This window comes from Nematolebias whitei, chromosome 1, assembly GCF_014905685.2.
Source record: "Nematolebias whitei isolate Nwh7 chromosome 1, NemWhi1, whole genome shotgun sequence".
NCBI lineage: Eukaryota > Metazoa > Chordata > Actinopteri > Cyprinodontiformes > Rivulidae > Nematolebias > Nematolebias whitei.
Genome location: NC_056498.1, coordinates 30,254,836 through 30,270,994, shown reverse-complemented (window position 1 = coordinate 30,270,994; position 16,159 = coordinate 30,254,836). Strand labels below are relative to the sequence as shown.

General features: G+C 39.3%; 1 protein-coding gene across 1 annotated transcript in view; it reads left to right on the top strand.

Moving 5' to 3' along the window:
- The window catches only part of ntn5 (netrin 5), a 17,573-nt gene extending 3,175 nt beyond the window's left edge, over positions 1-14,398 (top strand). The window contains exons 3-6 of the mRNA XM_037683596.1: positions 2,878-3,027; positions 8,907-8,957; positions 13,187-13,267; positions 13,393-14,398. Coding sequence (XP_037539524.1) covers positions 2,878-3,027; positions 8,907-8,957; positions 13,187-13,267; positions 13,393-13,976 — 866 coding nt within the window. The 3' untranslated portion in view covers positions 13,977-14,398. The remainder of the gene's footprint in view (positions 1-2,877; positions 3,028-8,906; positions 8,958-13,186; positions 13,268-13,392) is intronic.
- Positions 14,399-16,159: the final 1,761 nt, after the last annotated feature.

Genomic DNA, 16,159 nt, shown 5'->3' with positions numbered 1-16,159 from the left:
TAGATAGGTTGGTAGATACGTAGGTTTGTAGATAGATAGATACGTAGGTAGGAAGGTAGGTACATACCTACCTTCCTACCTACCTACATACATACTTGCATACATACATACATACTGTACTTACATACTGTACTTACTTACTTACTTTATTAATCCCAGGGGAAAATTTGAGGCATCCAGTAGCATGTTCTAATTATTCAGAAAAAAACCCCATGAAATAATAAAAAAGAAGTAGAATATTCAAATTCAGAAAAAAAAAACCAATATGCACATGCACAAGGTGGTAGAGAGTACTAGATTTAACCTATATAAATGTATACATACACAATATTTGCCACGTGGGAGAATAGCAACATGTCGGTTGACCCCACCAGTCCTTGACCTCCTCTCCCATGATGCACGGTTTGTGTGCTTGTGAAAAAGTGTTGAAAATTGTGAACCACCCCTAAATTTTTATTTTCATATGCTGCTGAACAGCTGGTGGAATATACAATTGCCTCTGTGTGTGTGTGTTTTTTTAATGTCTGTTAGCAAACTACAGTGGTGCTTGAAAGTTCCTTTAAACTTAAAATTAAAATCCTTTAATTTTCTGTATTTCTGCATAAATATGACTTAAAACATCATCAGATTTTCACACAAGTCCTAAAAGTAGAAAAAGAGAACCCATTTAAACAAATGAGACAAAACTATTGTACTTGGTCATTTATTTATGAGGAAAATGATCCAGTATTATTCTAACAAGGTTAAGTCAGGTCCTCTGGACGAATTCTTCAGACCTGACTTAATCTTGTTAGATTTACCTACCTGGATTATTGCATGTGCATCAGGACGATCCAATATGACATATTTGTGAGCCGCAAATGTATATGAACCTCTAGGATTAGCATTTGTTTGAAGGTGAAATTAGAATCGGGAGTTTTCAATCAATGCACTACCACAGCTAATTGATCTTAGAAAGCAAAAGAATAGCCATAGCTTGGTCAATTTTAGGGATAGTTAGCTAAAACTTGGTGTGGTGGTAGCTGAGAACCATCTCTATTACATACTCCGAGTGCTAACAGGTTGGCGTGCGACCGTGCATAATGGAATATTCAAGATTTTACAAAAAAAGGCTAAAACTCCATCATCTTATAGGATCAGATGATCTTAGTCTAACTCTATAACATGAAAGGTGGTGGGCAATGTGCATTCCTTCAAGTAATGCTAGGCCTTTAACATTGTGGCATTGAACAACTATTCCTGTCTGGACAGACACGCACACAAACACCCGCTGAGCTACCGCTTTTATCGTTACCACTGTGACATCTGCTACGACCCCTGACCTTTGACCTGTCATGACTCTGACGCGGTGGTTTAATGCGGAGGCTTGACCCAAAGCATCCCAAGACTAACCTGAATGAATAAAGGCTGAATGAAAGTTAACGGGTTTTCTGAGGCTGAGCAGGAAGGTAAAGAAAAACAGCTAAGATTTAAAAATAGATAATACATTTATCCCTTTTCTTACTTGAAATTGTTTAAAAACACAAGTGTCGATTTATATTTTCACTTTACCTAATGGAAGCTATATTTCACTGAGACAAGCAGGGATATTATTCTTCATTTTCTCCGGTCGGGCGGTTTGGACTCATTAAAAAGGATCTGTGTAAACATTACTCGAGTGTGACCAGAGCTGCTGAAACATGGTTTCCTTTTCTCCATCTGTCTTCTCCCATTTAGTCCCATCCCGGGATATGTGGTGGTACATAAGACGCGTTGCCACATAAACCATGACAAATCTGAGCAGTTATTAATCTGCTGAAAAACAACCAATACAGGAAATAAATCTGTTCATGCACAGCATTCGTCTTCATTTGGGTGACGGTTGTTCATCGTCTCTAAAGCAGCAATAAGAATACATCTCGGTGATTTGTTATTTTTCATGGAGGAATTTGTCTTCGTTTGCACATAGAGACAGGTAAAAAATAGATTTACTGGTATGCATGGGGTATGCTTTGTCTCACTCAAGGACAAACATTAAGGACAAATGCCTGCTGTCTCTCAGGATTAAACCTGGCTAACACGGGAATGGTCTTCGGTCATTGTTTTTACCGGTTGCAGCATCGTTTACATTAAACTCAAGTCTCTAAAAATCTTGTCTACACTAAAAATGTATCTTTTGTAGTTGTTGATAACAACTCTACAGAACCCCGCTTTAAAAAAGTCAGTTTAATTTGTACCCCGTCGTGGAGCGAACAGAGGAATTGGTCCATCCTGTGAACATAACTTGAAAAACAACTGAGGTATCAACTTCTATTTTGGCGCGTGACTGCATCTAAGAACACTTTTGTAAAATTGGGTTGCCACGTCAAAGTCCAAGATGGCCACCACCGGATAGATATAAACTGGCCACCCTGATTATTCGAAGAAATTATGCTTTCTAGTTTTTATATTGCTTAAATGTATAGTTTCCTCAAATGATTGGGGTGGACAAAAATGAATCTATGGTGACCAAAGCCACATTTCCACCCCTGGCTCCTCCATTGCACCTGGTGGTGAATTAAAGAGCTCCCTTTGCTCACAAGGATCAGTCAGTCTGTGCCGCCTCGGATAAATCAAAGAATAACTACTCTGTTCTTCTCCACAGTATAACACCTACACACTTGAACATCTTGCACCAAAAACATTGTTTACTTGCATTCACTGCTCAGTTCCAGTCCAGAAAAGAAATCTCATCTTGAAAACAAACATTCACTATTCAAATCCCTCAATGGAGAGGGGGGTGGGGGGCATCGGCATACAGCTTGATTGTCTAATAACCGACGGTGTGGCATTAAACCTCATTTATCCATTACTTTTCAGTTTAGTCAAATGACAATGATGTGCTGTTTTCTTCCCCAGCGTGTCAGTGCCATCCTCTGGGGGCGGTGGGTCGCTGGTGCAACCAAACGTCGGGTCAGTGCTTGTGTCGAGAAGGAGTGACTGGCCTCAGGTGTAACCGCTGCGGCCCAGGATACAAACAGGGCAGGTCCATTCTGAGGCCGTGCATAAGTAAGTACACCACATCGAGTGAGATTAGTTTGAAATCAGGACAAATGAAAAGGTCACTTTTAGGGATGCACCATATTGGATTTTTGGCTGATATGTTAAAACTTATTTGGCCGATAACCGATACCGATATTTTATTCATACTTTCCTTTGTCAGAGCGCTCTTATTTAGGCTTATTTGCTACAAAAATTGTGTAACAACTGTAAGAGCTGGTGACATATATTCAGCAACAGCCATATGCATAGCACTATAACTTATATTAAATGAAAAGTGTTAAATATTATTTATTAGCATTAGTCACCTGTGATGCTGTCTCACTTGTGGAGGCTTGTTCCAGGTTCCTAGCTGCAGTATGGGATCCTCTGCACTCCTGTGCATGAAGGACATCTTTTTAAGTTCAAAGTTTTTGTCTATCCATTGTGCCGTAAGACTAATCATGCTAACGGGGCTAACACTTGACGTCCAGATGTCTGTGGTAAAACTCACCCAAGTGCTATCGGCTATTAGCTTTTCAATGACATCGGAAATGACGGCTTGTAACTCGGGTAAGGTTACGTTGGAAAAATGTCTCTGACTGGGGACGATGTAGTGATGCTCATTGTAGCCCAAAAATCTTGGGAATTCGACATCCTCAATGAAAAAACATCTTCCACACCGCCGACATTTTGACTTCTTCTTCTCCACCGTGATCAGATCAGGTAGGTGCGCGTGACGTCATCAAGTTGTACTGGCGCTAAAAGGCATCCTTGTTACTGGTTTGTCATACAAAAACAAAGTCTTTTATATCGGTGAGTTATTTTGATGGAATGACCGATGTCCGATATTTAACTTTAACGCTCATATCGTCCGATACTGATACCATGCCGATAATATCGTGCATCCCAAGTCACTTTAGACATGTTTAGGTGGTAATGTCCGAATTTCTTAAATTGCTGCTGACAGGTTTTTATAGTTACCATGGAAACTGCACACCTGTGTTTGTCACTCAAACACAGGTGTGCAGACAGAAACGTACTAAAAAGTAAACCTCAAACATTAGTTGTGAAAACTTTGAGCAATATCTAAAAAAAAAATAAAGAAACTCCAAGCAACAAAAGACTGATGGGCACACACATTAATTGTTGTTTCTATTGCGTTTTATATACAAGATATGAAAGATCCTTTATTTTCAGTTTTGTGGTGATTATTTTAATCTAAAGTATAAATGTAGTCTATGGAAGCTTAGGCGTGCAGTCTTTTGAGGAGCAAATGTAAGTCCTGTAAAAGTGATCCACTGGGTGAAATAGGAAAAAATGCTGAATTTGCGTATTTTATTTGAAAGCTGTAAACAAGATGCACAAAAAAAAAAAAACAGAATAGCCATAAGGGTGTTTTAATGCTTAAGCAATGAATCACTCTTAACTACTCCTAAATAGAATACCCTATGTTTATTTTAACCACTTGGCTCTATGCCCTGTACGCCATTAATCAAACCTTTTTCATAGCAAATTGTTTCTTTTTTTATGCTTAAAGTATTCCCTTCTGGATTTTGCTGTCAGTCTGACAAAATTACCTCTAATTTTTCCTTCAGCTTCATCGGCTCAAGGCCTGAATGGTTTAAACCTTTTGCATGAAGCTCTTTAAGCCTTTTTATCAACTAGCAGCTTGATATTAAAAAGGCTCCTCAGACTAATTTAGCTCAGTCATTCATCGTGCCTCCTTTTCATCATCCCTAGAGACGGTTTCCACAGCAGCGTTAACACGAGCTGACCGACGCAAGGAAACCTCATCTCACACTGATCAGAGATCAGTGTCAGATCAAAAGGATGGCTGCACCTCCTGTCTCTGCCTGCCCAGCACCATAAGCGATAATCCACACGCACCGTCCCAACAAATCGCACGAGTGCCGACAACTACACGGGCAGCGTTGCTTTGTAAATCTCAATCAGGTGATATAAAGAGCCAGAAGTAGGCAGCTCGACACCTGTTACACGGCTCAAAACACCCCCAACGGCAGGGCTCAGACTCATAACTCTCCCGGTGAAAGGAGTGAGTGAAAGAAAACCTTGTTTGTTTTTACTGCCAGACCATCACAGGCTATGTATAGCATCTGTCTACCCCCACCGCCTCCTCCAACACCTCAGCTCTTCTTCTCTCAAAGAGACCAAAAGCAATATTCAACTCCATCGTACAGTGGTGCTGGAAGGTTTGTGAACCCTTTAGGATTTTTTATATTTCTGCATAAATGTGACCCAAAACATTGTCAGATTTTTATACAAGTCCTAAAAGAAGATAAAGAGAACCCGGTTAAACAAATGAGACAAAATATTATACTTGGTCATTTATTTATTGAGGAAAATCATACAATATTACATATTTGTGAGTGACGGAAGTATGTGAACTATGGGGTGCCATTTGTAAAGTTGCACAGTCAAAAATTAACATCATTATTTTGGTTAATTTAGCTTTTAATAAGAAAAAAATAGTTGTTTTTTTTCAAAGTCATATTTTCACCATGTTATTCATACATTTATAAATGTCATAGTTCCCAACTAAATACTTAATTTACAAGATAAATGTTTAGTTTACAAACTAAATACTTAACTTGCAAGTTAAATATTTAGTTAGTCAAATAAATATTTAGGTATAAATAAAATATTAAATTTACACAAAAATATTTAGTTTACTAACTAAATATTTAATTTCTAAGCTAAACATTTAATTCCTAATCAAAATATTTAATTTAACTAAATATTTAATTTGGACATAAATATTTAACTTGCTAGTTAAATATTTAACTTGTTGCCTAAATATTTAACTTGCTAGTTAAATATTTAACTTGCTAGTTAAATATTTAGGTCCGAACTAAATATTTAGTTAGCAAAATAAATATTTTGTTTAGGAATTAAATGTTTAGTGTATAAATTAAATATTTAGTTGGTAAACTAAATATTTAGGTGTAAATTAAATATTTAATTTATACCAAAATATTTAGTTTACTAACTAAATATTGAACTTGCAAGTTAAGTATTTAGTTTGTAAACTAAATATTTATTTTGTAAATTAAATATTTAGTTGGGACCTATGACATTTATAAATGTACGAATAACATGGTGAAAATATGACTTTGAAAAAATGTTTTTTCTTATTAAAGGCTAAATTAACCAAAATATTGATGTTAATTTGTGACTGTGCAACTTCACAAACAGCACCCCATATGAACCTCTAGGATTATCAGTTATTTTAAATTAGAGTCAGGTGTTTTCAATCAATGGGATGACGGTCAGGTGTGTGTGTGCACCCTGTTTGATTTAAAGAACAGGATCTATCAAAGTCTGCTCTTCACAACATGTTTGTGGAAGTGGATCATGGCAGGAACAAAGGAGATTTCTGAGGACCTCAGAAGAAAGAGTTGTTGATGCTCATCAAGCTGGAAAAGGTTACAAAACTATCTCTAAAGAGTTTGGACTCCACCAATCAACAGTCAGATAGATTGTGTACAAATGGAGGAAATTCAAGACCATTGTTACCCTCCCCAGGGGTGGTGGACCAACAACGATCACTCCAAGTGTAATTGTCAGCGAGGTCACAAAGAACCTCAGGGTAACTTCTAATCAACTGAAGGCCTCTCTCACATTGACTAATGTTAATGTTCATGAGTCCACCATCAGGAGAACACCGAACAACATGATGTGCATGGCAGGGTTGAAGGAGAAATCTACTGTTCTCCAAAAAGAACATGGCTGCTCATCTGCAGTTTGATAAAGATCCCGTGGATGAACCAGAAGACTGTTGGAAGAATGTTTTGTGGACGGATGATACCAAAATAGAACTTTTTGGTTTATATGGAAAGTGTTTTGGCAGCACGATGGCGCAACTGGTAGAGCTGCTGCCTCTCAGCGAGCAGGTCCCTGGTTCAAATCCCGGTCCGGGGGCCTTTCTGGGTGGAGTTTGCATGTTTTCGCCGTGCATGCGTGTGTTTTCTCCGGGTACTCCAGTTTCCTCCCACAGACCAAAAACATGCATGTTAGGCTGATTGGTGACTCTAAATTGTCCCTAGGTGTGAGTGAGAGAGTGAATGGTTGTTTGTCTCATTTGTCTTTATGTGTCCCTGTGATGGACTTGCGACCCGTCCAGGGTGTACCCCGTCCCTCGCACCGTGATTGCTGGACATGGGCACCGGCGACCCCCGTGACCCAAAATGGAAGAAGTGGGTAAAAGATAATGGATGGATGGATGGAAAGTGTTTTGTTTGGAGAAAGAAAAACTCTGCATTCCTGCATAAGAACCTTATCCCATCTGTGAAATGTGGTGGTAGTATCGTGGTTTGGGCCCATTTTGCTGCATCTGGGCAGCTTGCCATCATGGATGGAACAATGAATTCTGAATTGTTTCAGAGAATTCTAAAGGAAAATGTCAGGACATTTGTCCATGAACTGAATCTCAAGAGAATGTGGGTTATGCAGTGAGACAATGACTCTAAACACACAAGTGGTTCTACCAAAGAATGGTTCAAGAAGAAGTTCATGTTTTGGAATGGCCAAGTCTACGTACTGACCTTTAATTTCATCCAAATGTTGTGGAAGGACCTGAAGTGAGCAATCTGCATGCAAATTGCTTCATTTTGATCTTTTACATTTCCATCCATCCACCCACCCACCAATCCATCCATCCATTATATGCCGCTCGTCCTGTAGTCGTGTCACGGGGGTAGCAGCTTAAGCAGGGAGGCCCACACCTCTCTTTCCACAACCACCTCTTCCGGCTCTTCTGGGAGGATCCCAAGGCGTTCCCAGGCCAGCCAAGAGACGTATAGTCTTTGCAGCGTGTCCTGGGTCTCCTCCCAGTCCGACATGCTCATAGTAGCTCCCTAAGGAGACGTCCAGGGGACATCCTTACCAAATGCCCAAACCACCTCAACTGGCTTCTCTTGATGTGGAGTCTCTCCTGGATAATTGAATTTCTCACCTTAAGGGAGAGTCCAACTACTCTGCAGAGGAAACTCATTTTGACTGCCTGCATTCACAATCTCGTTCTTCTGGTCACTACCCAGAGTCTTTGACTGTAAGGGTAAGAATGTAGACCAACTAGTGAACAGAGAGGTTTGTCTTGCAGCTCAGCTCCTTTGTACCACAACGGACCGACACAGAGTCCACAATACAGTGAAAGCTGCGCCGATCCTTCTGTCAATCTCATGCGCTATTCTTCCGTTACTCTTGAACAAAGCCCAGAGATATTTGAACTCCACTTGAGGCACTTGAGCCACCTCACTTCCAACCTAGAGTGGTCAGTTAACTCTTACTAGATACATTTTTTTAATTACATGTGCATGCAAAGACACAATCTCACTGTTATTTAAAATGTGTGTGTGTGTGTGTGTGTGGGGGGGGTGGGGGTTCTCAGCTTGGAGGTGTTTGGGAATCACCAGCTCAACTGTGTCAAAGAAAACAGGAGCAGCCCTAACATATACGGTGGAACATTTACAATAGGTCTGGATAATATACGTCCGTCTAACCAAGTTGTTAATTTTGATTCCCCAGTTTTACTGGCCCATACACTCACATGTAGGGGGTGACTTTACAAGAGCCTGTTCAGTGTTTGAGACAAAAACATGCAAGTGTTGGTGTATGGTCTTACCTTATTAAAATGACCAAAAGTAAAGTTTACGTCTGGTCGTGTTGGACGAGCCTTACAGGGTGTGTTTCCAGGCAATAAAAGGACCACACACTCACTCCTAATGGCACTTGCTTACCTTCTGTGCAGACATGCCCGTGTACCGAGAGGCGTTCCAACACAGTACCTATAAAACACACGAGTGCAACAATCTGACAGCTTCCGTAGGTAGCCTGAAGGTTTCTCTGCACATCTGACACCTGTTTAAAACTCTTGTCTATGCTCACAGGAATTCAGGAGGTCGCTCCGACCCCAGTGTACCAACCCCAGTACAGCATTGGTGAGTTCATCTACCTTTTGTTAAATCTTTGCAATAAGTGTATAGATCTGTTTCCATCACCGTATTAAAAATTAAGATTTAGCTTTCTTAGCTATCTAAATGCGAGTACATCAAATCAAAATAGACGCCTAAATGAAAACTAATTAGAGTTTAAGATCTCATGTGCAAGAATTTGCCTTTCCTTATATTAAGAGAGCTAACTCATAATTAGCTTAGCACTTATAATAGTAGCATCTCATAACTATGAGCTGTTATGAGATAGATGTGTGATAAATATAAGCCATAATGATGAGATGCTAAGCCATAAATATGAGATGAAATAAGAGGTATGAGTCATAAATATTAGCTCTTATGGATATGACCATGGTTACATTCACACTGCAGGCAAATATGTCCCAAATCTGATGATTATTGTCCTGATGTGAACCATATTAGATTTTATGACAGTCTGAATGTGACAAATTTTATTTTTTATTTTTTTATATCAAACCCAGGTCTTATTCATATGTAGCACTCAATCCAATACATGTTTTTCAAAGCGAACTCAGCCTGAACAGTCAAGTTGCATTTCATTTAATCTTTACGTCAGTGAGGTTGGTGGATTTTGATCGATCCAAGTACAGAGGATATCACTTCCAACGTCCTGCAGTTTAAATCTGTGAACGTCACACATCTTCAGCTACAGAACAAAAGTCCAGTTGCGTTCTCCTTTTTTTTTTAAATTTGCCAATTCCTGGATGATTTAGAATCCACAGCAACACATAATGCTAACGTTGGAGTTGAATCGTATCGAGACCAACGTGATGAGATCAATACTTCTGTTTGTTTCAGCTTGTTGCTGCAGAACTGCAAATCTGTGACAGAGTAGCCCTGAAGAGGTCAGATCAAATGTAAACAGGGAACCAAACAATCGTGTCAGATGCTCAATTGATTGGCTCTGGTTGCACAACAACTTCAGAATTGATACAGACATGCTAACATGTGTGGCATTCATATTGACTTCCCTAAGCACAGCATGTTGGGTGTGACATTACGTCTTCTTCTGCGCATTCTGATAAGGATCATATTTAAATTATAATCTGAAGAACCACATGAAAAATATTAGATCTGAGCAAAAATCAGATCTGAGCATTAACGCAGTGTAAATGTAGCCTCAGCAGCTCATGAAGATGAGAAGCTAACTCATATTTATAAGACGATGTTACGATTTAGCAACATTCTCATTATAAGATTGTCCCATGATACAACTCATAGGATGTATGAGGATAGGATTGTACTAGTTTTTGTACACAGGATTGTATTTATTTAAGCAATCTAATAATTATGAGAGTATTTTTGTCTTAAATATGAAATTGTGTCTCATAAATTTGACTCGGTATCTCAAAAATATAAGAATTTTATTATAACTAGAGCAATTGCATTTTCTGCAACAATGCAGCGTGAACGCTCTCTGCTGAATGATCGTTGCTGAAACTGGGCTGAAAAGGTTTCATCACTAAACTCTTAATGAGAGTTGAATTTGATCAGCTGACGTTTGCTGAAAGCAGGAGGATAAAAGTGAAAAGCAGCAGAAAATGGTAGAATCATGTTGAAAAGGCTGAATAGAGCAGAAATGTAGAAAAAATTAGCAGAATAAGCTGAAATACATTTAGAGGCTGACAAGGTTACAAAGAAACTGAAATGAGCAAAAAAGAAACTGAAATTAGGCAGAAAAAATAATTTAAACTTACAAGAACTATAGTTAAAAAGGCTTTAAAAGCTGAAATTAACAGAAAAAAGCTGAAAGGAGAATAAAAATGTAATTATTAGAATTAAGCACAAAAGATCAAAATTAGAAGAAAAAATAATGTCTGAAAAAAGCTTAAAATTAGCAGATAAAATACTTAAAATCTATCAGAAGAAAGCTGAAATTGGCACAAAAAAGCTGACCCAGAATGAAAGCTGAAATGAGCAGTAAAAAGTTTCAAACAGCTCAAAAGGTTTAAAGGATGTGGAGAGCTCCATTCTTTTTTTTAATGAGGAAAAACATGGCCGAAAATGCTACATAATTCAAAAAGTTTAAATTGCACAAACACCAGAAGTTATAGTAGGAATGTGCTGAAGGAGCTGAATGTTTTAATATTCGTTCCTTCAACCTTTATTTATACATGTTAGTCTCTTTGAGCTAAAAAGACTAATTTACAAGAGAGACCTGTTTTAAACAAAGAACACAGATGAGGTATCAATCAATAATAGACAATCATATACAGTATAAATATATATATATATATATATGTTTTTTTTTTTCCTCTTACGGTTGCTCCCTTCTTTAAGGGTCACCACAGTGAACTGAGTTAAAGTCTCTGTTCTTGATATCCTGATGCATGCTCAATAATCCAGGTAGAAAAATATAAAAATATTTAAATCTGGTCTTCTGGACATTCAAAAAAAAATAAAAAATGTAGAAACGTTTCGTCTTTTATCTGAAAGACTTCCTCAGTCTGAGGTGCTGTATTCAGCTCAGTCTCTCAAATAGCACCTTCTCAGAGTGGATCAACCAGTTTGCTGCTTACAACCAAAACCAGCTGATCACATGGTCAATCTTTTTTTCTTGAGTTCTTGTTCTTCGTATTTGATCCTTGCGTTCAAATAAAGGCTTCGGCCCTCTTTTTGGTCATGTCACACCTAGATCCATTCATATCCTTTACTTTTTGAATGTATTATTTATTACAATATTACGTATTATAACAATACTGTAGACCACATATGTCAAACTCAAGGCCCAGGGGCCAAATGTGGCCCTCGTTGACATCTTATCTGGCCCCCAAGATGATTTGTTGAACGTAAAAGGCTTTTTTCACTTGAATTTTTTCAGTAATCTTTGATTATGATGTCAAAAGTGCAACGGAGAACATCAAACGAGACCAATCAAACTCGTGTTGAGGAACCTGCAACCAAGAAAAGATATTGGGTATCTAACTTGAGTTAATGTAGATTCTGAAACTGGCCCAACAATCTTATAAAAAGCATATAAAATGAAAAAATAAATAGAAGACATGAAATGAAAATGATAAAATGATGTATGAGTTGTTAAAATAGCATAAAAGTTGATGAACGAGCTACGTGCTGAAAAATGTACAGAAGGAAAATTGGATCTTTACTGTGAATGATTTAGAAACATTCACACAGTTCTGAAAGGCTAAGCACCCACTGTTTATGAAGTGATCTCATGATCATGACGGTATCAGCCACTCACTGATTTAAACTGTACAGGAATGTCCTGAACAGTTATTTTAAAATTTCATTTTTAAATAAATAAACTATTTGAAATCAAAGACATGAAGTGCGTTCAGCAGCACGGTGGTTCAACTGGTAGAGCTGCTGCCTCTCAGCGAGCAGGTCCCCGGTTCAACTCCCGGTCCGAGGGCCCTTCTGGGTGAAGTTTGCATGTTCTCTCCGTGCATGCGTGGACTCCGGTTTCCTCCCACAGACCAAAAACATACATCTTAGGCTGATCGGTAACTCTAAATTGTCCCTAGGTGTGAGTGAGAGAGTGAATGGTTGTTTGTCTCCTTTGTCTCTATGTGTCCCTGTGATGGACTTGGAGACCCGTCCAGGGTGTGCCCCGCCCCTCGCACAGTGATTGCTGGACATGGGCACCGGCGACCCCCGTGACCCAAAATGGAAGAAGCGGGTAAAAGATAATGGATGGATGAAGTGCGTTCATAATTTAGTATAGTTGTGTCTAGAACTGTTATTGACCATTCTTGCGTTCTTGTTCTTCGTATTTGATACTTGCGTTCAAATAAAGGCTCCGTTCATCTTTTTGGTCATGCCACACCTAGATCCATTCATATTTACTTTCTGGACGTATTGTTTTCTTCTTTAATCACACATTAAATAATGTAAAAGAGTAAAATTTGAGTTCTGTTACCATAACAAGATGGATTAATGTCAAATGAGGAGCACTGACCTGATTTCAAACCAACCATTCAGCACTTTTATCCCACTTGTTTTTCACATCATGTATAATATTTAGATTTATGACTTCATGCTGCCCTGTGGCTCAACTCTTAGCGAAGCAGCAGCGAAGCGTTTCCTCCTAGTGGCAGCTGGAGGAATGTCCCACCTGCTGCTGTCAGAGGATACTGTGATGACAAACACAAGAAGCCATATTGTAATTAGGGGGAAATACATGTGCTGATATGAGTGTCATGAAATGATGGCAGCGCTCTCCCTCTTCCACGCAGCGGAGGAGTGCGTCTCGTACTGCCAGCCCTCGCAGGTGAAAGTCACCATGAACTTGGAGACCTATTGTCTCAAGGATTACGGTTAGTATCCACTTAATATTGTTATAGTTATTAATAAATAAACCTGCTTTCTTTATTTTGAGTACAGATATGATAAGATCATGGTGGTCAGGTGAAAAGTTTTTAACTGTTGTTGTTTTTGTCAGTGTTGAAGGTGCAGGTCAAAGGGATGGAGCGCTCGGGTCCATGGTGGCAGTTTTCCATCTCCATACAAACAGTCTTCCGTACAGGGTCCAACTCCCGCATCCGCAGGGGCCCCCAGTCCCTTTGGGTCCCGGACCGTGACCTCAGCTGCGGCTGCCCCGCCCTCCACGTAGGCCGGACGTTCCTCTTGATCGGCGCCGAGGAAGGGGAGCGGAGCTGGGGCCCCGAGGAGAGTCGTCTGGTGGCGGACCGCTCCACCCTGGCCCTCCAGTGGCGGGAACACTGGAACCCCAAACTCAGGGGCTTCCGGGGGCAGGACAAAAGAGGCCGCTGTCCTCAAAAGTCCCCAAACGACCCCCGTCATGGCAGGGAGCGCACAAAGACGCAGTCGGGGTACATCCCCCCTCACTTGCTGACTGAGAGAGACTCCAGGCGTCACGGCAGCAACAAACACACGATGAACGTGGAAGAGACTCGGATGTTGGTGACGCCACCAAAACTTTCACCTGACGTTGAATCCATGGAGACGCCACCTCCTCCTTCTCCTCCTCCTGTTCTGGTGTGTTCAACCCCAGAGCCTGAATGACATTTTTAAAATCTACAAGAACACAAAGACGATATTTAAAGAGAGACCACAACTTTGATCCTGTTTCAGGACAACTTGAAGCAAGACAGCGAATAGCGCTTTTGTGAGACACTTTTGAAGATTTGAGAAAATATTAATTCGGAAGGAACACAGAGAACCTTACACCCCCCATGAAGAAAAAGACACATTCAACAAAGTTAACTCAGGTCCTCTGGATGATTTTTTTTTGTTGTTGTTGTTGTAAAAACTTTTATGGTTTAAAAAGACACGTTCTGTTTCACATTTCTGCTCCTGGGATGACATTTGTTACTGAAGAATTATCACTGAGCCTCACGTAAAGCAGAGAAAATATCTATCACCATCACTGGTGCGATTACGAGTGTTGCACATCAAAGTTCATGCTCAACAATCCAGGTAAAAAATACAACAAAGTTCAGTCAGGTCCTGTGGACGGTTTCTTTGTGTTGAAATGTTTCGTCTTTCATCCAAAGGACTTCATCAGTCCAAGGAGCCACAACAAACTCAGTCCCATAAGTAGCGCCTCATATATTGGACCAACCAGTTTGATGGTGATCAGATAGTTTCTGGAGTCTGCTCTCTCCCCCGTCGACTCCTCTGAGGCAGCCATGGCTAAAGTGGTTCAAAACATCAAAGTTCATGCTCAATAATCCAGGTTAAAAATCCAACAAAGTTAACTCAGGTCCTCTGGATGATTTCTTTGTGTTGAGGGCAGACTCCAGAAACCATCTTATCACCATCAAACTGGTTGGCCCACTATGTCAATGTGCTACTGTGGGACTGAATTTGTTGTGGCTCCTTGGAATGATGAAGTCCTTTGGATGAAGGATGAAACGTTTCAACACAAAGAAACTGTTCAGAGGACCTGACTTAACTGTAGTGGACGAGTGTTAGACGTTTAACATTTGTTTTTCTAAAAAAAAATTTAAAAAAAAAACGCAATAAAACATACAAATTATTGTGCTGCATTTTTGTATTACAGTTTCCAAAAAAATGTACAGTTTCAGTCCTGTTATTTATTTAATTATTTTACACGATATTAAAACAGCACGATGAGTAATTTGTGCAGGTTCACCACAGTTGGAATTAAAAACGAGATTTGTTTAATTGAAAAACGTTTTATGAAGTTTTGCTTAAAAATGGTCTGAATGCACATTTTCTGACTTTTGTGTTTCACTTGTTAAAAAAATCGAATAAAAGTGTAACATTTTGCTTAACTCTACATATCTGTTGGTTAGACTATGAACCCTTGTTGTTTATTTTATAGTTTTTATCCTCAGTGATATTTTTATGAGGCTGAAGTTTTCAGTTACAATAAGGACGCTCAGATTTTACACTCAGATTACAATATTTTGATCTACAACCTGTTCTCCTTATGAACAGCTGACCCAGAGACCAAACTAATTCCACTTTCACTTTAAACCAAACGGGAACCCTCAGAAAACCCATCAGGAGCCCAGATACCGATCTGAGAACCATCCGTCCGACCTGTCGTTAAGACTTCTGTTTCCATTTGGCAGATATGGCGTCATGGCTCGGGGGACATGGCACCGGAGTCCGCCAGGACAGGTGGACGAGCTCCTATAGGTCAAGTGGTCGTTTTGTTTTGGCAGCGCCCGCCTCTGCGATTGGCCGAGCTGCTGGGATTGAAAATAAAAAGAGAAAAATAGACTTGCTGAGTGATGAGCCCGGAGCAGGACTGTGCAACCAGGAGGGGGGTGGGGGGACTTTTGGTGGTGGAAGTTAAAGCTTCATTCTTTACAGTTCCAAGTTCTGAACATCTAAACCACCAGCTGGCAGCTCACAAACAACCAGATCAGTTCCTGATAAAACTTAGTATTTCCTCTGTCTTCTGATGAGGTGTAAAATGTGCTCCTAGTTGCGTTTTATTTATGCCTGAAACTGGCCCTGTGATGGTACGTGTGTGTATATATATATATATATACACATATACACACATATATATACACATATACACACATATATATATATATATATATATATATATACATATACACACACACACATATACATATACACACATATATATATATATACATATACACATGTATATATATATATAAATATATATAAATATATACATATCTATATCTATAAATATAAATATATACATATATATATATATATATAAATATATACATATA